Source organism: Cherax quadricarinatus, chromosome 89 (genome assembly GCF_038502225.1).
Source record: "Cherax quadricarinatus isolate ZL_2023a chromosome 89, ASM3850222v1, whole genome shotgun sequence".
Taxonomy (NCBI): Eukaryota; Metazoa; Arthropoda; class Malacostraca; order Decapoda; family Parastacidae; genus Cherax; species Cherax quadricarinatus.
The window spans coordinates 6866922-6892342 of NC_091380.1; the positions used below are offsets into that span (position 1 = coordinate 6866922).

The 25421-nt window shown below is 40.3% G+C and overlaps 1 protein-coding gene across 2 annotated transcripts in view; it reads right to left on the reverse strand.

The window, feature by feature from the left end:
- Positions 1-25421, reverse strand: part of LOC128697258 (uncharacterized) — a 99414-nt gene that overhangs the window by 16463 nt on the left and 57530 nt on the right. For both annotated transcript variants that reach the window (XR_011394563.1, XM_070104144.1), the window contains exons 3-6: positions 22906-22997; positions 18174-18349; positions 14750-14918; positions 10006-10156 (exon numbers count right to left, since the gene is read on the reverse strand). Coding sequence is in view for 1 of the 2 variants with exons in the window: in XM_070104144.1 (XP_069960245.1) it covers positions 10006-10156; positions 14750-14918; positions 18174-18349; positions 22906-22997 (588 nt within the window). In the remaining variant the exon portion in view is untranslated. The remainder of the gene's footprint in view (positions 1-10005; positions 10157-14749; positions 14919-18173; positions 18350-22905; positions 22998-25421) is intronic.

Below are 25421 nucleotides of genomic sequence, written 5' to 3' on the forward strand. Positions count from 1 at the left end.
AGAAGATGAAGAGGTATGGGGTATATTTTAGAATGTGGTGTTAGAGTGTTCAGCAGAAGTTTGTGGTTATAGGAAAGTGGGTGTGATTGGTGGAATGATGAGGCAGAGAGAGTAGTAAGAGAGAAAAAGTAAGCATATGACGGGTTTTTACGAAGAAGAAGTGATACAAGGAGGGAGGAGCACATGAAAAGAAAAAGAGAGGTTAAGAGAGTGGTGAAGGAATGTAAAAGGAGAACAAATGAGAGAGTGGGTGAGATGTTCTCAACAAATTTTATTGAGAATAAGAAAAAGTTTTGGAGTGAGATTAATAAGTTGAGAAAGCCTGGGGAGCAAATGGATCTGATAGTTAAAAATAGGAGAGGAGACTTATTAAATGGAGAGTTAGAGGTATCTGGAAGATGGAGGGAATATTTTGAGGAACTGTTAAATTCTGATGAAGATACGGAAGCTGTGATTTTGTGTACTTGGCAGGGAGGTATAACATCTGGTAGGAGTGAGGAAGAGACAGTTGTAAGTGTTGGGGAAAGTACGTGAGGCAGTGGGTAGAATGAAAAGGGGTAAAGTGGCTAGGACTGATGGAATAGACAGAAATATTAAAAGCAGATTGGGATATAGTTTTGGAGTGGTTAGTGCTTTTATTTAATAAATGTATAGAAGAGGGAAAGGTACCTAGGAATTGGAAGAGAGCATGCATAGTTCCTTTGTATAAAGGCAAAGGGGACAAAAGTATGTATAAAAATTATAGGGGAATAAGCTTGTTGAGTATACCTGATAAAGTGTATGGTAGAGTTATTATTGGAAGAAAAAGAATTAAGAGTAAGACAGAGAGCAGGATTGCAGATGAACCCTTAAGGAGGCTTTAGCAAGGGTAGGAGGTGTGTAGACCAAGTGTTTACAGTGAAGTGCTGGGTGAACAGTATTTAGATGAGGGTAAAAAGGTTTTTGTGGCATTTATGGTTTTGGAAAAAGTGTATGATAGAGTGGATATGGGAGCAATGTGGCAGATGTTGAAAGTGTATGGAATAGGAGGTAGGTTACTGAAAGCAGTGAAGAGTTTTTACGAGGATAGTGAGGCTCAAGTTAGAGTAGGTAGGAGGGGGGGAGATTATTTCCCTGTAAAAGTAAGCCTTAGACAGTGATGTGCAATCTCACCATGGTTGTTTAACATATTTATAGATGGGGTTATAAAAGCAGTAAATGCTAGGGAGAGGGGTGGAATTAAATTATGGGGAATCAAATACAAAATGGGAGTTGACACAGTTACTGTGCTTTTGAGAGATTCTAAAGAAAAATTACAAAGGTTAGTGGATGAGTTTAGGAGGGTGTGTAAAGGTACAAAGTTGAAGGTGAACATAGATAATAATAAGGTGATGAAGGTATCAAACAATATAGATAAAGAAAAATTGGATATCACACTGGAGGGAGGGAGTATGGAAGAAGTGAATGTTTTCAGATATTTGGGAGTTAACTTGTTAGTGGATGGCTTTATAAAAGATGAGGTTAACCATAGAATTGAGGGAAAAAAATGTGAGCGGTGCATTGAGGTATCTGTAGAGACCAAAAAGAAAATATTATCCATGGAAGCAAAGAAGGGACTGCACAAGAGTATAGTGGCACCAACACTTTTATGTGGGTGTAAAGCATGGGTTGTAAATGCTGCAGTGAGGAAGAGGCTGGAGGCAGTGGAGATGGTGTGTCTAAAGGCAATGTGTGGTGTAAATATTATACAGAGAATTCGTAGTGTGGAAATTATGAGGTGCGGAGTTACTAAAAGTATTAGTCAGAGGTTGAAGAGGGTTTGTTGAGGTGGTTTGGTCTTTTAGAGAGAATGGAACAAAGCAGAATGACCTGAAGAGCATATAAATTTGTAGGGAGAGGAGGCAGGGTAGGGGTCATCCTCAAAAAGGTTAGAAGGAAGGAGTAAAGGAGGTTTTGTGGGTGTGAGGGGCCTTGGACTTCCAGCAAGCATGCATGAGTGTGTTAGATAGGAGAGAATGGAGACGAATGATTTTTGGGACCTGACGAGCTGATGGAGTGTGAGCAGGGTAATATTTTGTGAAAGGATTCAGGGAAACAGGTTAGCCAGACTTGAGTCTTGAAAATGGGAAGTACAATGCCTGCACTTTAAAGGAGAGGTTTTTGATGCTGGCAGTTTGGAGGGACATCTAAACTGTCATATTTGAGCATCTCTGCAAAGACAGTGATTATGTATGAGTGATGGTGAAAGTGTTCAATGATGAAAGTTTTTTCATTCTCGTTGGGCCACCCTGCCTTGGTGGGAAATAGCCGATGTGTTAAAAAAAAAAAAATTAGTTCAGGGCCAATGTCAGCATTCAGCATTTAGGTTAAAAATATTTAGATGATAATGAATTGCAGAAGGGTGATAAGAGATAATATTAATATCTATAATAAGGGGGTGATTGAACAATATTGGTGTAAATTGCAAAAACTAATAAATGTATAATGCTAGAGTAGGAATGAAATCTATTGGACAATTAAGACTAGATTATATAAATAGCACCTTTGTTACTGCACTAATGCTATTATGAACCGCATACTGTGGGTAGTAAAAAATAAAGGTTACATATCACTAACACCTGAATTTGGATTCTTATTGCACTAACACTTTATAAATTGCACACAACAGACAGTAAAAAAAATACAGTGGACCCCCGAGTTTCATGATTAATCCGTTCCAGAGAGTCTGCTGAATGGCAAAATTCACAAATGGTGAAACCATCTTCCCCGTAAGAAATAATGGAAATCCAATTAATCCGTTTCAGACACCCAAAAGTATTAACCAAAAGTATTTTTTTTAAAGATTAAATATAGATTTACATACAGAAAACAATGACAAATAAATGTAAAGCACTAATAAAATGGATAAATGAACATTTAACATCAAACTTACCTTTATTGAAGACTCTTGTTGGTGTATGGCAGACAGGTAGGAGGGGAGAGGGAGGCGAGTTTATTATGCTTCAATATGACGCTATCATCTCTATGCTTTATTTATCTATCATAATTCATCTAATATGACATAATAAACAATATTAACCCTTTCAGGGTTGGTGCTGTACTAGTACGGCTTGCACGCCAGGGTTGGTGCTGTACTAGTATGCCGTGGAAACTGTTGTGGAAACATCCAATACATTCTCAGTGCTACCCGACGAATGTGAGTTGACTACTGGGAACGACACGACGAAAGACATTAAGGAAGGTAAGAATATTGTTGTTGTTGGGGATAGCCAAGTTAGGTATATGGATAGGGCGTTCTGCTTGAAGGACAGGAGTAGGAGACAGAGAGTTTGCTTTCCTGGGGCTGGGATGGAGGATATTGTTAGCCGTCTGGATGACATCATGAGAGGTAATGGGAGCAATCCTATTATCTGTCTCAGTGCTGGAGGCAACGATGTTGGCAGACGTAGGAGTGAGGACCTGATTAGCAGGTATAGGGCAGCAATAGAAATAATTAGGAGTAAGGGTGGGAACCCTCTCATATGTGGTATTTTGCCAAGGAGGGGAGTTGGAAGTGAATGGTTGTCCAGGGCAATTGGTGTCAATTGCTGGCTGGACAAATACTGTAAGGAAAATGCGGTAACATTCATTGACAACTGGGACCTCTTCTATGGCAGAAATGACATGTATGCTAGGGATGGGTTTCACTTATCTAGGTGTGGGGTGGGAGCACTGGCAACTGCAGTGGAGGGAGCAGTTAGGACTTTAAACTAGGAATAGTTAGTGGTATGGGTTTTGGCAGGAAAACAGTGAAGTCCCAGTGTAGTAATATTACGAGTTCTAGGGGAACTAGTAATAATAAGAACGAGATAGATATTGAAAAGCCAGGGACCTTGGGTGATAAGGACGGTAATAGGTTTAGTAGAAAAATAGAAATGAGCAGGAAGGGTAAAGAGAAAGGAGAGTCTTTCAATGTTTATTATGCTAATTGCCGTAGTGCTAGGAATAAGATGGACGAGTTGAGATTAGTTGCTAGTGTAGGTAACATTGATGTATTTGCCTTAACTGAGACGTGGTTTAATTCAAAAAGTCGGGACATGCCTGCGGAATGTCATATTCAGGGTTTTAAATTGTTCCAAGAAGATAGAAGTATTGGGAGGGGGGGTGGGGTGGCATTGTATGTCCGAGATCGCTTGAACTGTTGCATAAAAACGGGTATTAAGTCTGAAGTAACACATACAGAGTCTGTTTGGATAGAATTTTCAGAGGGGCATGAAAAACTGATTTTAGGAGTGATATACCGTCCCCCTAACTTAGATAGGGACCAAGGGAAACTACTATGGGAGGAAATTGTTAAGGCCACAAGGCACGATAATGTAGTAATTCTAGGAGACTTTAACTTTAGTCATGTTGATTGGAATTTCTTGACTGGGAATTTAGAATCGTACGACTTCTTAGAAGTATTTCAGGATTGTTTTTTGAAGCAGTTTGTGACAGAACCTACAAGGGGAAATAACCTGCTTGACTTAGTTATGGCAAACAATGAATCCCTTGTTAATAATTTAGAAATTTCAGATCAACTGGGTGCTAGCGACCACAAATCAATTACATTTAGCATTGAATGGAAGTACGATAGTAGCGATAACTCAGTAACAGTCCCAGATTTTCGCTTAGCAGATTACGATGGGCTTAGAGAACACTTATCATCTGTTGACTGGGGTAACGAAGAGAGCTATCAATATGACAGTTTTCTGAACACTATACATGCTGCTCAAAGAGCGTTTATCCCATATAAAGAAATTAGATCAAATAGAAATGACCCAAAATGGATGAATAATAGGCTCAAATATCTACTAGGGCATAAGAAAGGAATTTATAGGCGTATCAAAAGAGGTGAGGGTCATCTTATGAATCAGTATATTGACATTAAGAGGGACATTAAAAAGGGGATAAGAAAAGCTAAAAGGGACTATGAAATTAAAGTTGCTAGGGATTCTAAAACTAACCCAAAAAGTTTTTTCCAGGTCTATAGAACAAAAGTTAGAGATAAGATAGGTCCCCTTAAAAATAACTATGGGCACCTTACTGACAATGAGAATGAAATGTGCTTGATTTTAAATAATTATTTTCTCTCAGTTTTTACACAGGAAGACACTAACAATATTCCAGTAATTAATTTTTACAGTGGGCTAGAAGAAGATAAATTATGTAACATCACAGTCACTAGTGAGATGGTTGTGAGGCAGATAGACAGACTGAAGCAAAATAAGTCGCCGGGTCCTGATGAGGTTTTTTCAAGGGTTCTTAAGGAATGCAAAATGGAACTCTGTGAACCATTAACTAATATTTTTAATTTATCTCTTCAAACAGGTGTAGTGTCTGATATGTGGAAGATGGCTAATGTAACTCCTATTTTTAAAACAGGGGACAAGTCGTTACCGTCAAATTACCGCCCAATAAGCCTGACCTCAATTGTAGGCAAATTACTAGAGTCAATTATAGCTGAGATTATAAGAAGCCATCTCGATAAGCATAGCTTGATTAATGATACTCAGCATGGATTCACAAGAGGCCGGTCTTGTCTAACTAATTTATTAACTTTCTTCAGTAAAGCTTTTGAGGCTGTTGACCACAATAAAGAATTTGATATTATTTACTTAGATTTTAGTAAGGCTTTTGATAGAGTTCCGCACCAGAGACTGTTAAAGAAAGTGGCAGCTCATGGCATTGGGGGAAAAGTGCTCTCGTGGATCGAGTCATGGCTCACTGACAGGAAACAGAGAGTGTCCATAAATGGGGTTAAATCCGAGTGGGGATCTGTAACAAGTGGCGTTCCACAGGGATCAGTCTTGGGCCCGTTGTTGTTTATAATATATATCAATGATCTTGATGAGGGAATTACTAGTGATATGAGCAAATTCGCCGATGACACAAAGATAGGTAGGATAATTGATTCAAACGTAGATGTTATGGAACTTCAGGAGGATTTAAACAAACTCTATTCTTGGTCAGAAAAGTGGCAGATGCAGTTCAATGTAGATAAATGCAAGGTTCTGAAGCTTGGGAGTGTCCATAACCCTAGTACTTATAAGTTAAATGATGTAGAACTTAGCCATACAGATTGCGAAAAGGACTTGGGGGTTATGGTGAGCAGCAACCTTAAACCAAGACAGCAATGCCTAAGCGTACGTAATAAGGCAAATAGATTACTGGGATTTATATCAAGAAGTGTAAGCAACAGAAGTCCAGAAGTCATACTGCAGCTTTATACATCATTAGTAAGGCCTCACCTTGATTATGCAGCTCAGTTCTGGTCTCCGTATTACAAAATGGACATAAATTCGTTAGAAAACATTCAGCGTAGGATGACTAAATTAATACATAGCATCAGAAATCTTCCTTATGAAGAAAGATTGAAGACTCTTAAGTTACATTCACTTGTTAGACGAAGAATGAGGGGAGACCTGATCGAAGTGTATAAGTGGAAGATAGGTATTAATAAAGGGGATATTAATAAGGTCTTGAGGATGTCTCTCCAAGAGAGAACCCGCAGTAATGGATTTAAATTAGATAAGTTTAGATTTAGAAAGGACATAGGAAAGTATTGGTTTGGAAATAGGGTAGTTGATGAGTGGAACAGTCTACCTAGTTGGGTTATTGAGGCTAGGACTTTGTTTAGTTTCAAATCTAGGTTGGATAAGTACATGAGTGGGAAGGGTTGGATTTGAGTGGGACTTTCACATCAGAGCTTATTTCTTGGGTAGCATTGAAAATTGGGTTGGGTAAATGTTTTGTTAGTGGGATGAATTGTAAAGGACCTGCCTAGTATGGGCCAGCAGGCCTCCTGCAGTGTTCCTCCTTTCTTATGTTCTTATGTAGTGCCTTCAAATCTAGCGAGAGAAAGCTGGTAGGCCTACATATGAAAGAATGGGTCTACATGGTTAGTGTGCGCAGTATTAAAAAATCTTGCAGCACACTGTGCATAATGAGAAAAAAAAAACTCTGTGTTTTTGGTTCAAAACGGTGACTTTGCAGTGTATTTTCATATGCTATTTATGGGTATATTCTAGATTTCCTTGCCTCATTTTATAGAATGGAAGACATATTATGGAAATTGAGATGATTTTGATTGGTTTCACAATGAAAAGTACCTTGAAATTGAGCTCAAAGTAGCAGAAATATTAAATTTTTGCCAAAGTTCAAAGGTAAACAAATCATGCCACGCATCCAATACACAACAACTGGTGAGCCTAATATTCTTTCACAAGTGAGCTGATATTATTTATACCATTTCTACATGAATACAGTAGTCTGCATAACATAAATCTTCTATTCTTTGTGAGAATAAAAATTCAAAGTGGAAAGCAAAAGAAATGTAGCAGAGGCCTGGGGACATGAGTAACCAACAGAGGAAATGTTATTTTAGTGCCAGGAATGTCTGTCTTATTTATTCTGGACCCTATTTGGAAATCGGCATGTTTTGAAATTTGTGCGAAACTGGCAAAATTGCCAATTTCTGACCACGTTATTGGTTAGTTGAAATCGGTAAATGGGTGGTTTCTTGTATTCCTTCGATAGATAAAATGGAGTTCTAGCGAAATAGGTATGATGTTTTTCGACTGGTACATTGGAATTGACCGATAATAGGGCTCAAAGTGGGCGAAATCGCCAATGCGTAAACATCGTTGAGACCTCTAACTTCGTGAAAGCATAATTCCGTAAGTTTTCCATCAAACTTCATACTTTTGGTGCCATTATGACCAGGAAAAGATTCTCTATCATTTCATAAGAAAATTTTTTTATTTTTTTTCGAAAAATTTCCGACCATGGGAACAAGTTCAGGAGAGGACCTGCCAACCCTGAAAGGGTTAATAAGATAGAAACATGATATATACTCTAAAATTAATAAAATATGTCATTGCATATGTCACAAGTGGTGATGTTGTTGTTGTTTTTGGGTTTATAAGGGCCACTGAGAGAAGCCGTACATATTAGTGGTAGTGGAGGCAGCAGCAGAAGCCACCACCACTATTCACACTGCCGGGTCGCCACCTGGAGAAGACCTGGGCTGGAAGTACCGGCGAACCTACATGAACTATTCACACTGAAACGATGTACGTAATTTGTAAATAAGAAATACTTACACTTTATAAATAAGAAATATTTACACCTACCTTGGAGGAGATGTTAGTTTAATTAGTTAGTTTGATGGAGGAGATGCTGGCAGAGGTTTAGGGTGGTGGAAGATAGCAGGCCAACGTATGTTACTTTCGTGTTGTTTTTCTATCGCTTAATCGCTTAACTTACTTGCTACACTGTTAATGCTACACTTTATCACTGGCTGGTGATACAGCTTTTATCGATACCTGCTGCTTTAGTATCATACGTATCGTAGAATCACTGAATCACTAAAGGCGGCACATTCTCCCCTCTCTCCTCCTCTTCCACTTTGGTACTTTGCTACAAGTTTTTTCTTTCCTTCTTTACCAAAGGCCTGGCACTAGGAGCTTTCTTTGGGCCCATGGTGGCTTATTTAGCAGTTACAAGCACAAAAAACAATGGATTATTATGAAATGTATCGTATGAACCTGTGGGGTGATGGTCACTCGCCCACAAATCATGCCATACTGACTCTCAGAATGTTGTGTGGGAGCCTTTGTGTATGCCCGGCTGCTCCCGGCTGCATGGATGCATCCCATACGACGGACGAATCACGAGGCCAATCACGAACTGCGAGGCTATATTTTGACGTAAAAAGTTGCTGAGAGTTGGATTTCACAAACGTCGTGGCTGCCAAAACGTGGGGGTCCACTGTATACAGGTCTATACTAATAAAGGACGGTAAAAGGTAGTTACAAATATAAAAAAATAAAATTGCACACCTTTTCAGGCTGTATGAATTAGGTTTAGCCTGCCCGAAATGCGCCACCATGATAGTAGCTTTCTTTGTACTTAACAAAATTGTAATCACACAATGTAAACACTGCAAAGAAATACTGTATTTTGTGGCTTATTAGACGCAATTTTTCCAAAAAATGTCTCCAAAAACCACCCTGCGTCCTCTAAACTGAAGGTCAGTGATGGGAGCTACAAGTTTGGGGTGTGGGGTGGGCTGTAGCTCTCCTAGTTACGTCAGATGCTGAGACATTGAAACTAAAATAAGTGTTGTGAGCAGCGAAATGTGGAAAATAAAACTTCAAGTTTTTAAATCTTTGAACAAAATGGTGATCTTGAGGTGTCTAATGAGACTATCAACCATGAGGTGGTGTTTGAAGTAATTACACAATACACAGTTGTCAAATTGACAAAATTAGAAATACAAAAACTAGGTATTCTAGAGTAAACAATAAAGTGGATAGTTCTATACTAATCAAGGGGCTAGTAGCCTCTTCTCCTGTATAAATTACTAAATGTAAAAAGAGAAACTTTCGTTTTTCTTTTTTGGGCCACCCTGTCTTGGTGGGACATGGCCAGTGTGTTGAAAGAAAGAAAGAAAAAGAGAATCTTGCGTTTTTCTTTTTGGTTCACCCTATCTTGGTGGGATATGGCAGGTTAAAAAAAAAAAATCTATACTATTAAAGGACAGTAAAAAGGTAGCTGCAATTATAAAAAAAAAAAAAGATTGCATACCTTTTTTAAGTAAACAAAAAAGGTGATCGTGATATGTCTAACAAGAATATAAAGTATAAGGTTGTGTCTGAAAACTCTGACAGTTCACAGTTGTCAAACTGACAGCATTAGAAATACTTATAAAAACTAGGTTCTTTTTAGAGAAAATTGGATGTATAACTTGGGGTTTGATAGCACTGCTCATGGAAGGTGGATACAAACTCCATTTTATTCTGACTCTGATACGTCAGCTTCACTTAGGATTTTTTTTAATTCTTACCCGATAAAAATATCGCCTTCCTGTTGCTTTTTTTCCTGACTGCGATGAGTGTGTTTCTTCTTTTTCTGGTCACTCTGTCTTGGTAGGAAACAGTCGATGTGTTAATAAAAATAACAACATTATTTTAAAACAGATACATGAGAAAGATAAGGAGCTACCTGAAGGAGAGCTCTGCTCTTCACCCAGTTGACAAGATCCTTCAGCCGACAGTCACACTCCCACAGGTTATCGTGCAGCTCCAGCTCCACAAGTTTGGTGTTATTGAGGAAAAGCTGTGGTTGTATCAGCTGCAGGCGATTACCTGACAACCTGAAAACACAAACATCATAAGAATGACAAAACAACTGCACATTTTCTTGTAGTATTCCATCAGAGATACAAATGTTGAATACAGGAATGCTACTGTGGGGGCCCACTTATACAGCAAGTTAGGTTACAGACTACTGTAGGGCCCTGCATATACAGCAGGCTAGGTTCTGGGCTACTATAGGGCCCCCATATGCAGCAGGTTAGGGTCTGGGCTACTGTAGGGCCCCCATATACAGCAGGTCAGGTTCCGGGCTACTGTAGGACCCCCATATATAGTTTTTTCTGGGCTACTGCTGTAAAGTGAGACAAATCTTTTTTTTTTTTCACTTTCCAATGCATATAAAAGCCTGATAACATGTTTGCACTATCATATATTAAGTGAGCAATAAAGCTAGGCTTAAAAAATTAACATCCAGTACACACATTACAGTGGACCCCCGCATAACGATTACCTCCGAATGTGACTAATTATGTAAGTGTATTTATGTAAGTGCGTTTGTACGTGTATGTTTGGGGGTCTGAAATGAACTAATCTACTTCACAATATTTCTTATGGGAACAAATTCGGTCAGTACTGGCACCTGAACATACTTCTGGAGTGAAAAAATATCGTTAATCGGGGGTCCACTGTATTTACCTTAAAATATTTTCATCCTCATCTTATAGTGAGTCGTCAATATATTTATTGTAAGAAGTCTGAATAAATGAAGAATGGCTATACAGTATAACCCCTGTATCCACGGATTTGGTATCCGCAGTTTCAATTATCCATTGTTTACTGTGGCAAAGGTAGTGATGGTGGCAGTTCTTCAAAGCCTAAGAGAAGCTGTGAAGTGCTTCCCATCAGTGAAAAAGTGCTAATTCTTGACTTATTGTGCATAGTTTATCAATTAAAATTTATCACATGTATGTATGGAAATGAAAAATGAATATATAAAGGAAGGGGGACAAAAGAAACTGTAAAAAAATTTATTGGGGAATAAGTATTATGGGGAATTAAATACAAAATGGGAAGTGACACAGTTACTTTTTGCTGATGATACTGTGCTTATGGGAGATTCTAAAGAAAAATTTCAAAGGTTAGTGGATGAGTTTGGGAGAGTGTGTGTAAAGGTAGAAAGTTGAAAGTGAACATAGAAAAGAGTAAGGTGATGAGAGTATAAAATGATTTAGATAAAGAAAAATTGGATATCAAATTGGGGAGGAGGAGTATGGAAGAAGTGAATGTTTTCAGATATTTGGCAGTTGATATGTCAGTGGATGGATTTATGAAAGATGAGGTTAATCATAGAATTGATGAAGGAAAAAAGGTGAGTGGTGGAGGCAAAAAATGTTATCTATGGAGGCAAAGAAGGGAATGTATGAAAGTACAGTAGTACCAACACTCTTATATGGATGTGAAGCTTGGGTGGTAAATGCAGCAGCAAGGAGACGGTTGGAGGCAGTGGAGATGTCCTGTCTAAGGGCAATGTGTGGTGTAAATATTATGCAGAAAATTCAGAGTGTGGAAATAAGGAGAAGGTGTGGAGTTAATAAAAGAATTAGTAAGAGGGATGAAGAGGGTTTGTTGAGGTGGTTTGGTCATTTAGAGAGAATGGATCAAAGTAGAATGACAGGGAGAGTGTATAAATCCATAGGAAAAGGAAGGTGGGGTAGGGATCGTCCTCTAAAAGGTTGGAGGGAGGGGGTAAAGGAGGTGTTGTGGGCAAGGGGTTTGGACTTCCAGCAAGCGTGCGTGAACATGTTAAATAGGAGTGAATGGAGACAAATGGTATTTGGGACCTGACAAGCTGTTGGAGTGTGAGCAGGGTAATATTTAGTGAAGGGATTCAGGGAAGCTGGTCATTTTATATAACTGGACTTGAGTCCTGGAAATGGGAAGTACAATGCCTGCACTCTAAAGGAGGGGTTTGGGATATTGGCAGTTTGGAGGGATATATTGTGTATTTTCATACACACATACTTCTAAACTGTTGTATTTTGGGCACCTCTGCAAAAACAGTGATTATGTGTGAGTGAGGTGAAAGTGTTGAATGATGATGAAAGTACAGTGGACCCCCGGTTAACGATATTTTTTCATTCCAGAAGCATGTTCAGGTGCCAGTACTGACCGAATTTGTTCCCATAAGGAATATTGTGAAGTAGATTAGTCCATTTCAGACCCCCAAACATACACGTACAAATGCACTTACATAAATACACTTACATAATTGGTCGCATTGGGAGGTGATCGTTAAGCGGGGGTCCACTGTATTTTCTTTTTGGGGATTTTCTTTCTTTTTGGGTCACCCTGCCTCGGTGGGAGACGGCCGACTTGTTAAAAAAAAAAAAAAGGTTACCGAGCCCTAGGTAGTAGGTTGGTAGACAGCAACCACCCAGGGAGGTACTACCGTCCTGCCAAGCGAGTGTAAAACGAAAGCCTGTAATTGTTTTACGTGATGGTAGGATTGCTGGTGTCTTTTTTCTGTCTCATACACATACTTACACTTAGGGCACACTACACATACATGTACAAACATATATACACACCCCTCTGGGTTTTCTTCTATATTCTTACTAGCCCTTGTTCTTTTTTATTTCCTCTTATCTCCACGGGGAAGTGAAATAGAATTCTTCTTCCATAAGCCATATGTGTCATAAGAGGCGACTAAAATGCCAGGAGCACAGGGCTAGTAACCCCTTCTCCTGTATACATTACTAAAGTTAAAAAAAGAAACTTTTGTTTTTCTTTTTGGGTCACCCTGCCTTGGTGGGATACTGCCGGTTGTTGAAAGAAGAATAAGTTTACTGAGTGTACCAGGTAAAGTGTATGGTAGGGTTATTATTGAAAGAATTAGAGGTAAGACAGAGGGCAGGACTGCAGATGCACAAGGAGGCTTCAGAATGAGTAGGGGATGTGGAGACCAAGTATTTACATTGAAGCACAGAAGTGAACAATATTTAGATAAAGGTAGGGAAGTTTTCACTGCATTTATGGATTTAAAAAAGGCTTATGATAGGGTGGATAGGGAAGCAATGTGGCAACTGTTGCAAGTGTATAGAATAGATGGTAAGTTACTAAATGTTGTAAAGAGTTTTTATGAGAATAGTGAGGCTCAAGTTAGGGTGTGCAGGAGAGAGGGAGACTACTTCCCAGTAAAAGTAGGTCTTAGACAGTGTTGTGTAATGTCATCATGGTTGTTTAACATATTTATTAATGGGGTTGTAAAAGTAAATGCTAGGATGTTAGGGGGAGGGGTGGGATTAAATTATGAGGAATCAAATACAAAATGGGTGTTGACACTGTTACTTCTTGCTGATGATACTGTGCTTTTGGGAGATTTTAAAGAGAAGCTGCAAAGGTTATGGACGAATTTGGGTGTGTAAAGGTAGAAAGTTGATAGTGAACATATATATGAGTAAGGTGATGAGGGTATGAAACGAGTTAGGTAAAGAAAATTGGATATTACATTGGAGGGAGGGAGTATGGAAGAAGCGAATGTGTTCAGATATCTGGTAGCAGACTTGTCAGCAGATGGGTTTATGAAGGACGAGGTTAACCATAGAACTGACTAAAGAAAAAACCGGAGTGGTGCACTGAGGTAGTCTTCTTTCAACAAGCCAGTCACATCCCACCAAGGCAGGGTGGCCCAAAATGAAAAACAAAAGTTTCTCTTTTTAAATTTAGTAATGTATACAGGAGAAGGGGTTACTAGCCCCTTGCTCCCAGCATTTTAGCCGCCTCTGATGAAACGCATAGCTTACGGAGGAAGAATTCTATTCCACTTCCCCATGGAGATAAGCAGAAATAAATGGACTAGTAAGAAAATAGAAGAAAACCCAGAGGGGTGTGTATATAATATACTTGTACATGCACATGTAGTGTGACCTAAGTGTAATTAGAAGTAGCAAGACGTACCTGAAATCTTGCATGTTTATGAGACAGAAAAAAGACACAAGCAATCCTATCATCATGTAAAACAATAACAGGTTTCTGTTTCACATTCACTTGGCAGGACAGCAGTACGTCCCTGGGTGGTTGCTGTCTACCAACCTACTATCTAGGATTGAGGTAGCTGTGGAAACAAAAAAATGCTATCAATGGAGGCAAAGTAGGGAATGTACGAGAGTATAGTGGTACCAACACTATTACATGGATGTGAAGCATGGGGTGTAAATGCTGCAGCAAGGAGGAGGCTGGAGGAAGTGGAGGTGTCATGTCTAAGGGCAATGTGTGGTGTAAATATTATACAAAGAATTCATAGTGTGGAAATTAGGAGGAGGTGTGGAGTTACTAAAAGTATTATTCAGAGGGCTGAGAGAGGATGGAGCAAAACAGATTGATTTGTAAGGTGTATAAATCAACAGTGGAGGGGATGGGGGCTAGCGGTCATCCTAGGATAGGGACAGGGAGCAAGGGGCTAGTAACCCCTTCTCCTGTATACATTACTAAATTTAAAGAGAGAAACTTTCATTTTTCTTCTTAGGTCACCCTGCCTTGGTGGGATACTGCCAGTTCGTTGGAAAGAAATTAATTATTTTCAGCATAATTCAATAGTATTACAGAGATGGTTGACATTTAGGAGTGCATGCAGAAATTTATTTGTCACGTACCGGAGTGAGTTGAGGATCGCCAGGTTGGAGAAGGCGAAGTTGTGAACATAGGCGAGAGCATTTTCCCGCAAGTCCAGCTTACGGAGGTGAGGTAAAGGAGGAAACTGAACCCCGTCTAGTCGAGCCAACTGGTTGGTACTAAGGTCCAGCACACGTAACTTCTCCAGACCTGACACACATACAGCAAGTAAGTTTATTTAGGTACAGGCACACATAAATAGTTACACAAATTATCATTGATAAGTTGCAGTTTTGTAAGTGTAGCGTAGGTGAGCCTCTGGCAGGACAGTGATGGAGCAAATGATGATGAAAGTGTTTCTTCTTTTTCAGGTCGCCCTGCCTTGGTGGGAAATGGCCGACGTGTTAATAAAAAATAAAGTAAAGATTTGTAAATTACCCACCAGGATAACCCGAAAAAAAAAAATCAAAGTGATTTATTTCCACTGGGCTCTGGTGGTTTGGTGGCTAAAGCTCGTTTCACACGGCGAGGGTCTGGGTTCGATTCCCAGCCAGAGTAGAAACATTGGGCGTGTTTCTTTACACTTGCTGTCTATGTTCACCCATCAGTGTTAGAGGACTGGTGTGGGTCACATCCTGGGACACTGACATAATTTGTGGGAAATGCTCAGCATAACAAGGGATTTTCTATATACAGTAGAAGTGTCACTGATGTCAGTTATGGTCTGTATAATGTACTTGTAGTAAATAAAGATATTATTTATTATTTACTATTGAGGTTCTTGAAATGTATACATTAAACATGTTACTGAAAGAAAATATATACAGTGGTCCCTCGATAATCGTCTGGCTCGATAGTCGTCCTTTTCGGAAATTGTCGCGTTATTTCATCCAAACATTGGCTCTCAAATAGTTCGTTAACTCGCTAATCATCTTTCGTCTTGGACGCGTACTCATGGCTCTGAGCGCGTTGTCCTCCCTTCCCAGCCAGTGTGCCATTGTTTACGGTGAGCGACGGTCCCCTCACTTGTTCATATGAAATGTTTCATAATATTCCATTCATTTTAGTGCTTGCAAGTGCTAAATAAGCTACCATGGCTCCAAAGAAAGCTCCTAGTGCCAAGCCTTTGATAAAGAAGGTGAGAAATACGATTGAATTTAAGAAAAACATCATTTAACAACATGAAAGTGGTGTACGTGTGGGCGAACTGGCCAGGATGTATAACAAATCCCGTACAACCATATCTTCCATCATAGCCAAGAAAAAGGAAATCAAGGAAGCTTTTGTTGCAAAGGGGATAAATATGCTGACAAAAATGATATCACCAGTACTCGAAGATGTTGAGAAGTTATTATTGGTGTGAATAAACGAGAAACAATTAGCAGGAGATAGTCTTATGACGTCGATTATTTGTGAAAAGGCTAGGCAGTTGCATGACGATTTGGTAAAGAAATTGCCTGCAACTAGTGGTGATGTGAGTGAATTTAAGGCCAGCAAAGGCTGGTTTGGGTGATTTAAGAAGCGTACTGGCATACACTGTGTGATAATGCATGGTGAGGCTGCCAGTTCGGACCAAAAAGCAGTTGAAAAATATGTGCAGGGTTTCAAGGAGTACATAGAGGCTGAAGGACTGAAACCTGAACAAGTGTTCAATTGTGACGAAACAGGCCTCTTTTGGAAGAAAATGCCAAAGAGGACCTACATTTAACAGGAGGAAAAGGCGCTGCCAGGATACAAGCCTATGAAAGACAGGCTGACACTCATGTTCTGTACTAATGCTAGTGGGGATTTCAAAGTGAAACCTTTACTAGTGTACCATTCTGAAAATCCCAGAGTGTTCAGGAAAAACAATGTTATGAAGAGTAAATTGTGTGTGTTTTGGAGATCTAATAGTAAGGCATGGGTCACAAGGGATATTTTCGTCGAGTGGTTCAATGAAGTGTTTGGCCCTAGTGTGAAGAATTACCTCCTGGAAAAGAAATTGGATCTCAAGTGCCTCCTAGTAATAGACAATGCACCTGCTCATCCTCCAAACTTGGATGACCTAATTCTGAAGGAGTTTGGGTTCATCACAGTAAAGTTCTTGCCCCCAAATACCACTCCTCTCCTCCAGCCCATGGACCAGCAGGTCATTTCAAACTTTAAAAAACTCTACACCAAAGCAATGTTTGAAAGGTGCTTCAATGTGACCTCAGACACTCACTTGACCCTAAGAGATTTTTGGAAAGAACACTTCAGTATTCTCCATTGCATAAGCCTTATAGGTAAGGCTTAGGAGGGAGTGACTACCAGGACTTTGAACTCTGCTTGGAGAAACTTGTGGCCAGATTGTGTCCACAAGAGGGATTTTGAAGGGTTTGAGGTGGCCCCTGATGAGCCTATGTCAGTTGTGAACTCTATTGTGGCATTGGGGAGTTCCATGGGTTTGGATGTGAGTTTGGAGGATGTGGAAGAGTTGGTGGAGGACCACAATGAAGAGCTAACCACTGAGGAGCTGCAAGAGCTTCAGTAGGAAGAGCAACAGATCGCAGCTCAGAATGTTGCTGCAGAGGAGGAGGAAGAGAGATGGAAGAAGGTGCCTTCTTCAGAAATTAAGGAGATTTTTGAAATGTGGGGTAGGATGGAAAGATTTATGGAGAAACATCACCCTGAGAAGGATGTTGCAAGCTATATCAGCAACTTGTACAGTGACAGAGTCTTGGCCCATTTTAGGGAAGTTTTAAAGAGATGCCAGAAACAGAGCTCTCTGGACACTATTTTTTGTGAGACAGGACTCCGGGACTCTCAAGGTGGTCCTAGTGGCATTAAGAAACAGAGAAGAGAAGTAACCCCAGAAAAGCACTTTTGCAACCTAATTTGATACTTGTTTATTGTCTGGGTAACCTAGACCTTAACCTGCTGTATAAGCAGGGTCTGCCTGTATTTAAAATGAGGTCCGTATATCATATTTCAATGCTAGATCCATAAAATTGAACTAATTTATTTATTTACTGCTAAGTGGAGAGAGTAAGCAGGTGTTAGATTGCATTCCACCCCAACCAGCATTGAATGCTGGTGCTTTGGTTGTGAGCCAAACTCTCTACCACTGTGCCTTATGTAAGGTATACTATCACCCCAGGATGCCACCCACACCAGCTAACTAACACCCAGGTACATACTTACTGCTTGGTGAACAGTGACAGCAGGTTTAAGGCAACTAACACCCAGGTATCTGCTTACTCCTAGATGAACAAGGGCAGCAGGAGTAAGGAAACATACCCAACCTATCTACCCGTGCCAAGGATTGAACCCGGACACTCAGTATACGAGGCCAATGCATTACCAACCGAGCCACGGGACACATTTATCTATCTATACAAAACCTTAGGAAATTAATACATGGTAATTCAGAAAACATAATGAAGTATAATGGGACAATGATGTATAATAATGTAGAAAATAGAAGGAGGGAGAGTGCAGACCCACCAGTGAAGGTGTAGGGATGGAGTTTGTCTATGCGGTTCCCACTCAGGTCCAGTTCAATCATGATACGCAGGTCTCTAAATGCATCCTTGTGAACACTTCGGACGTTATTTTTGTTCAGGTATAACTTCTGTAAGTTCACCAGACCGGCCCTCTTGAAGGCATCCTTCTCCAGGAACCTGAAACCAAGATTTCTATGATTAGAGAAGATTTGTTGGGGTTTGTAAACCCCAGAGAGTTAGCTGCTCGGGATAACTGTCTGTTTTATTTCTACTGTAGTCCTTCAATCTTGTCCCCCAGAATGCCACCCACACCAGTCAACTAACACCCAGGTACATACTTACTGCTAGGTGAAGAGGGACAGCAGGTGTAAGGTGACTAATACCCAGGTGCCTACTTACTGCTAAGTAAACAGGGACAGCAGTTGCATGGAAACACGGCCAACGTTTCCACCCATGCTGGGAATCGAACCATGGATATTCATACATAGTAACATACATGAAAATCACCCACCAGGATAACCCAAAAAAGTCAAAGTGACATATTTCCACTGTGGTCCTGGTAATATCTTATTATTTAAAGCCTGGCTGTAAAATACAGTAGTCATAAGTCATGATTATAGCCTTAAAAGCTAAAACAACTAAGTAACTCAACTGTGTGATCAGATTAGGTTAGGTTAGGTCTGGTATGTTTGATTAAATTAAATAAACTGAACTGTAATCCAATGCATACTAATGGCTTCCTATTGTCCCTACCAATATTTTGTTACAGGTAAACGACATTTTTTGTACTGCATAAATACAAATTTATTTATTTACATATATATACAGCCTCTCCTCACTTGATGATGGAGTTGTGTTCCTAAGAGCACGTCATTCAACGAATTCGTCGCTAAGTGAGGAGCATTTTATAATGGTAGTGGGTTAGTGTCAACCATCTTTGATATTGTTTTAATGTCAACTTTGCATCATTTATAACATTTCTGGTATCTTTTTGAATCTTTATACAGTACTGCACTGTATACTGAAATACACAGAATAGAGGAAATCACCTCTAATATAATAATATCTTTATTTATAAGTACATGTACAAGGTATATAGGCCTAGCTGATATCAATGACATACTACTATATAGAAAGCCGCTTGTTATGCAGAGCATATCGGGCAAATTAGGTCAGTTTTTGTCCCAGGATGCAACCCATGCCAGTCCACTAACACCCAGGTACCCATTTTACTGATGAGTGAACATAGACCCTGTTGCGGCCCCCTGCCAAACTAGCGGTTAAATAGTTAACCTGCCGGCCGGCAGTACCACTGGGTACGTCATCAAACCCAATGTGGGGACTGCTGAGCCGGCCTTAGAGCAGTAAGTTCCTGAGTGCCTCACGGTGCACATCTAAGCAGTAGGTACCTGACCACCTAAGGGTACAGTCTACTGGCTTTAGTAACAGTATGTACCTGAGCGCCTCAGGATACGCACCTAAGCAGTAGGTACCTGCACACCTAAGGGTACACGTCTACTGGCTTCAGCAACATTAAGTACCTGAACTCCTCAGGGTACACATCTACGCAGTAGGTACCTGACCACCTAATCGTACTTATCTACTGGCGTTAGAAGAACCGCTCACCGCAGCTCACTGAGTCTGTTGGCCTCAGTTACTTGACGGCCGCATTCAGTGAGCTTGCAGCATGGTGTTCGGCTAGCGGTGTGTCAACCGGCTTTGGAGAGGATTTACTGGACTACCGGTGATGTCTGTGGACTCACCGTCTACGCTGATCAACTGTGGGCCGGAATCATCAGATGCTGTTTAGTGGGACATTACATGAAGAAAAGGTTGGAGTGTTACACTGAACTGGGCCAGGACCGTAGTGTGACACTTAAGGACGTATGATGGAGTGGAACACTGAGATATGCACAGGACCGTAGTGGAACACTGAGATGAAAAGGGTGTCGTGGGACACTGAAGATGGCCTGGTTGTAGTGTACACTGAATAGTGTCATGTGACTGGTCTCGTGTCGTGAGAAGCAGTTGATTGTAATTTATTATTATACAAATGTTATTTATAATTTATTATTTTAGCATAGAGAGATATATATATATAGTGACAGTAGTGTCAAGAGTTGTACCCTGTGTAGGGTTATGAATTATTTATTATTTTAGTAAAATGCTGATTATAATTTATTATAGTAACATGTACATATTATATATCATAGTTCAAATACCTCTAGACCAAAGATAGTTGATTTATATATATTAAAGATTAATTGATTTTAATGTGTGTATTTATGTATCCCGAACTCTTTATTACAAAAGGAGTAAATCTTAATACCATCTTAATAAAATTACTTTTTTTTGTAATAGACCCAGTGTAAGGAAACACGTCCGATGCCTCTACCCCTTCGCTGGGAATCGAGCCCAGACCCTCGCCATGTGAAACGAGAGCTTTAGCCACCAGGCCACAGGGCACCATTATTAGGTAATATTATTTAGGTATAAATTCTGCTCAGAGAGCCCGTCATAAGTCCGAGGCATCAGTAAACGAGTATGTTGCTAAGTAAGGAGAGGCTGTATATACATGCATACTATATGAGTGAAAGAGAGATCCTACAAAAATAAATGCAAACATTTCTGACAGTATAGGCTGAAATATTCTACAATGGTCTTGAAGGAACATATTATGGATACATGAATATTAACATTATGTAGATGTAACGATAACCCAACAAAATCACTGATTTATTTCTCTTGGGGTTCCTTAACCGAATTCAGGTGAAAAAAAAGGCCACATAACTTAACCTGACATAACTTAACCTGACATAACTTAACCTGACATAACCTAACCTGACATACCTAACCTGACATAACCTAACCTGACATAACCTAACCAGACATAACCTAACCTGACATAACCTAACCTGACATAACCTAACCTTAAGCTAACCTTACATAACTTCATCTAACCTCTTACTTTTCCTCTGATTATATCCCTTCATCCCTGATGCAGGTCCTGTTGCTACAACTGCCCCAAACCTGATCATGGTTAGAACATCATCAAATAAAATAAATTACTCTCTTGAGACAATATACAGTAGCCTGGAACCTAACCTGATGTAAAAGCAGGGGCCTACAGTAGCCCGGAACCCAACCTGCTGTATAAGCGGAGCCTACAGTAGCCCGGAAACTAACCTGCTGTATAAGCAGAGCCTACAGTAGCCCAGAACCCAACCTGCTGTATAAGCAGAGCCTACAGTAGCCCGGAACCCAACCTGCTGTATAAGCAGAGCCTACAGTAGTCCAGAACCTAACCTGTTGTATAAGTGGAGCCTACAGCAACCCAGAACCTGCTGTATAAGTGGAGGCTCTCCTGTCAATTTTTTCCTAATTGCTAGACACAGAGCAGGCAATATAGCATTCCCTAGCAGGTTGGATATAGTCTGCAGGCCATACCATGTGGACCATACCATGTGGGCCATACCATGTGGGCCATACCACGGTATTACATACATAACTCTACACCAGGGGGTACCTAACCTTGCAACAATTCCAGACCCCCAGTGGAATGCCCAATACAGGACATCCCCATACCCTCTTCATCTGGAGAGGGTTTCAGGGGTCAGTGCCCCCCCACGGCCTGATTGGTGATCAGGCCTCATGGTGGATCAGGGCCTGATCAACCAGGCTGTTACTGTTGGCCGCACGCAACCCGACGTACAAGCCACAGCCTGGAAATCACCACCACTAGTCCTATTAGGTACCAGTATGACTTCAAAATATGTCAATAGCTTGGTATTAATTTACACTTTGGTATTAATTTACACTTTTTTTTAAATTATTCAGTCATAAGGTTTTCAAATGAGCTGATGTAGGTAACAGGTCTTAGCTCGTAACTAAAGTTAGGAACCTTAACCTAACCTTGTAAAACCTTGTGTGGAAAAAAAGGTCAATTTAGTCCCATACCCCCATTATCTGGTACCCATATATCCCCAAGGGGTATGTATATCCCCTGGGAAAGAACTCATTATCCAGGGACAGCATTAAAATAAGATAAAAATGGGCTGTGGCAATTAAGTAGGAAAGAAGTACAGTTCTTCAGGTTAGTGGCTGATCAGCCAGGCTATGGTGCATACATTGGTTTGCCTGCTGCTACAACCAACAGCCTGGTTGACCAGACCATCCACCAGGAGGCCTGGTTTGGAACTGGGCCAAAGGGGGCACTTAACTCCCAAAACAGCCTCCAGACAATATGGTTAAGAAAATAAGTAGTAGGAAGAAAATGGGGAATGGTAGAAAATGGGATGTACAAAGACAAAAATCAGTTGTGGAAAGATAGAAGAATATAGATTAAGACAGGATGATAGAAAATGGGTTCAGATAGGATGATAGAAAATGGGTTAAGATGATAGAAAATGGGTTATGATAGGATGATAGAAAATGGGTTATGATAGGATGATAGAAAATGGGTTATGATAGGATAATAGAAAATGGGCTATGATAGGATGATAGAAAATGGGCTATGATAGGATGATAGAAAATGGGTTATGATAGGATGATAGAAAATGGGTTATGATAGGATGATAGAAAATGGGTTATGATAGGGTGATAGAAAATGGGTTCTGGAAAGACAGAAGAAAATGAGTTACAGCAGGATGGAAGAAAATGGGCTGTGGAGGGATGAAAGAAAACAAAACACAGAAAATGGCTTGCCGAGGGTAACAGATGAAGGGGATACTCACATAATATTATTGTTGGCCAAGTTAAGTTCCTGCACCTCCGTGCTGAGCGTGGTCGGGACCGTGGAGAACCCTGCATGCCGACAGTCAGCAAGCTGAAAACCACAGAGACGTATTACCAACACAATATACTGGTTTTTCAAGACACATGTGCGACAGTCAGGTATCTTTAGTCAGAAAAGTGTCGCCTACACAGTAGGCGTCTTCAGTGGAATGTAGATAAATGGGTCAGAGAACCGACAAGTTGATGAATTACACGTATGTGGAACACTTGAGAATCTTTACTGAGGGAACGTTATGTCACACAGTGACTTCATCAGTCCTAATACAAAGTAGAATGTTGAAGATCAGGAGACTGACCACCTCAATCTCCTGATCTTTACCATTCTACTTTGTATAGGACTGATGAAGCCACTGTGTGACCAAACATTCCCACAACAAGATACCCAAGTGTTGTACATGTGTCTAATTTAACATTAACAAAATACACGGCTAGAATAATTTTTTAGGGGGGGGGGGGTCGAATTGTGTTTCAAATTTATATTCACACACATTACATGCGTGTTGTATATATAATGGAACTGGGTAATGATGTTTGTACAGCTAATATTGACCACACAAAAATAAATTTTAATATATGGGAGCACTAGTGAGCGAAATTTTCTATAATAAGTGGACATGGGATGAAATTTTTATTTGCATAGACTTCAGTATCAGATATATATATATATATATATATATATATATATATATATATATATATATATATATATATATATATATATATATATATATATATATATATATATGTCGTGCAGAATAGGTAAAATTGGTCAGTTAACAAGAACTCATTTAAAATTAAGTCCTTTCTAAAATTTTCTCTTATACATTTAAATACATATTTTTTCATGTATGTTAGTGTAAAAATTAATAATTTTGTACCAAAAGAACCTTAGAAAATTTACCTGACCTTATTATAACTAGCACAATTTAATTTAGCTTAAATCCAACTAAATATATTTTAGATAAGTTTACAATAATTTAATAATGAACAAACACAATGAAATATATTTTTTTCGTTAGGTTCAAAACGATTTTTTCGAAATTATTCCATACAAAAATTTTCACTTTCCTTATTCGGCAAGAACCGTGTTGATATTTCAACCAAATTCGCAAGTTTTACCTATTGGGCACGACATTATATATCCACCCACACAATCATACAGCCGCCTACACAATCCTACAGCCGACAACAGAATCATCCAGCCGACCACAGAATCATACAGCCGTCCACACAATCATACAGCCGACCACAGAATCATACAGCCGTCCACACAATCATACAGCCGACCACACAATCATACAGCCGACCACACAATCATACAGCCGACCACACAATCATCCAGCCGACCACAGAATCATCCAGCCGACCAAAGAATCATCCAGCCGACAACAGAATCATCCAGCCGACCACACAATCATACAGCCGACCACACAATCATCCAGCCGACAACAGAATCATCCAGCCGACTACAGAATCATCCAGCCGACCACAGAATCATACAGCCGACCACAGAATCATACAGCCGACCACAGAATCATCCAGCCGACCACAGAATCATCCAGCCGACCACACAATCATACAGCCGACCACAGAATCATACAGCCGACCACACAATCATACAGCCGACCACAGAATCATACAGCCGACCACAGAATCATACAGCCGACCACAGAATCATACAGCCGATCACAGAATCATACAGCCGACCACAGAATCATACAGCCGACCACAGAATCATCCAGCCGACCACAGAATCATCCAGCCGACCACAGAATCATCCAGCCGACCACAGAATCATCCAGCCGACCACAGAATCATCCAGCCGACCACAGAATCATCCAGCCGACCACACAATCATACAGCCGTCCACACAATCATCCAGCCGACCACAGAATCATCCAGCCGACCACAGAATCATACAGCCGTCCACACAATCATACAGCCGACCACACAATCATACAGCCGACCACACAATCATACAGCCGACCACACAATCATACAGCCGACCACAGAATCATACAGCCGACCACACAATCATACAGCCGACCACAGAATCATACACCCGACCACACAATCATACAGCCGACCACACAATCATACAGCCGACCACACAATCATACAGCCGACCACACAATCATACAGCCGACCACTCCCCCACTAAGACCACTTAAAACTTAAAGTTTAGTTAAGTAGAATGAACAAATATGCTAAGAGTGTGTGAATATTTGAACTGCGAGATGTTCAATGTTGAACTTGTGGGGGGGGAGGGAGGGAGGGAGGGAGGGAGGGAGGGAGGGAGGGAGGGAGGGAGAGAGAGAGAGAGAGAGAGAGAGAGAGAGAGAGAAACTGATAAACAGATGGAGATATACAAACAGATGGAGAGAGAGAGAGAGAGAGTATGCTCCACTTTCTTGGTTTGCCTGCCCCCCCTCTCATCTGCGAGTGCTTGACAGAG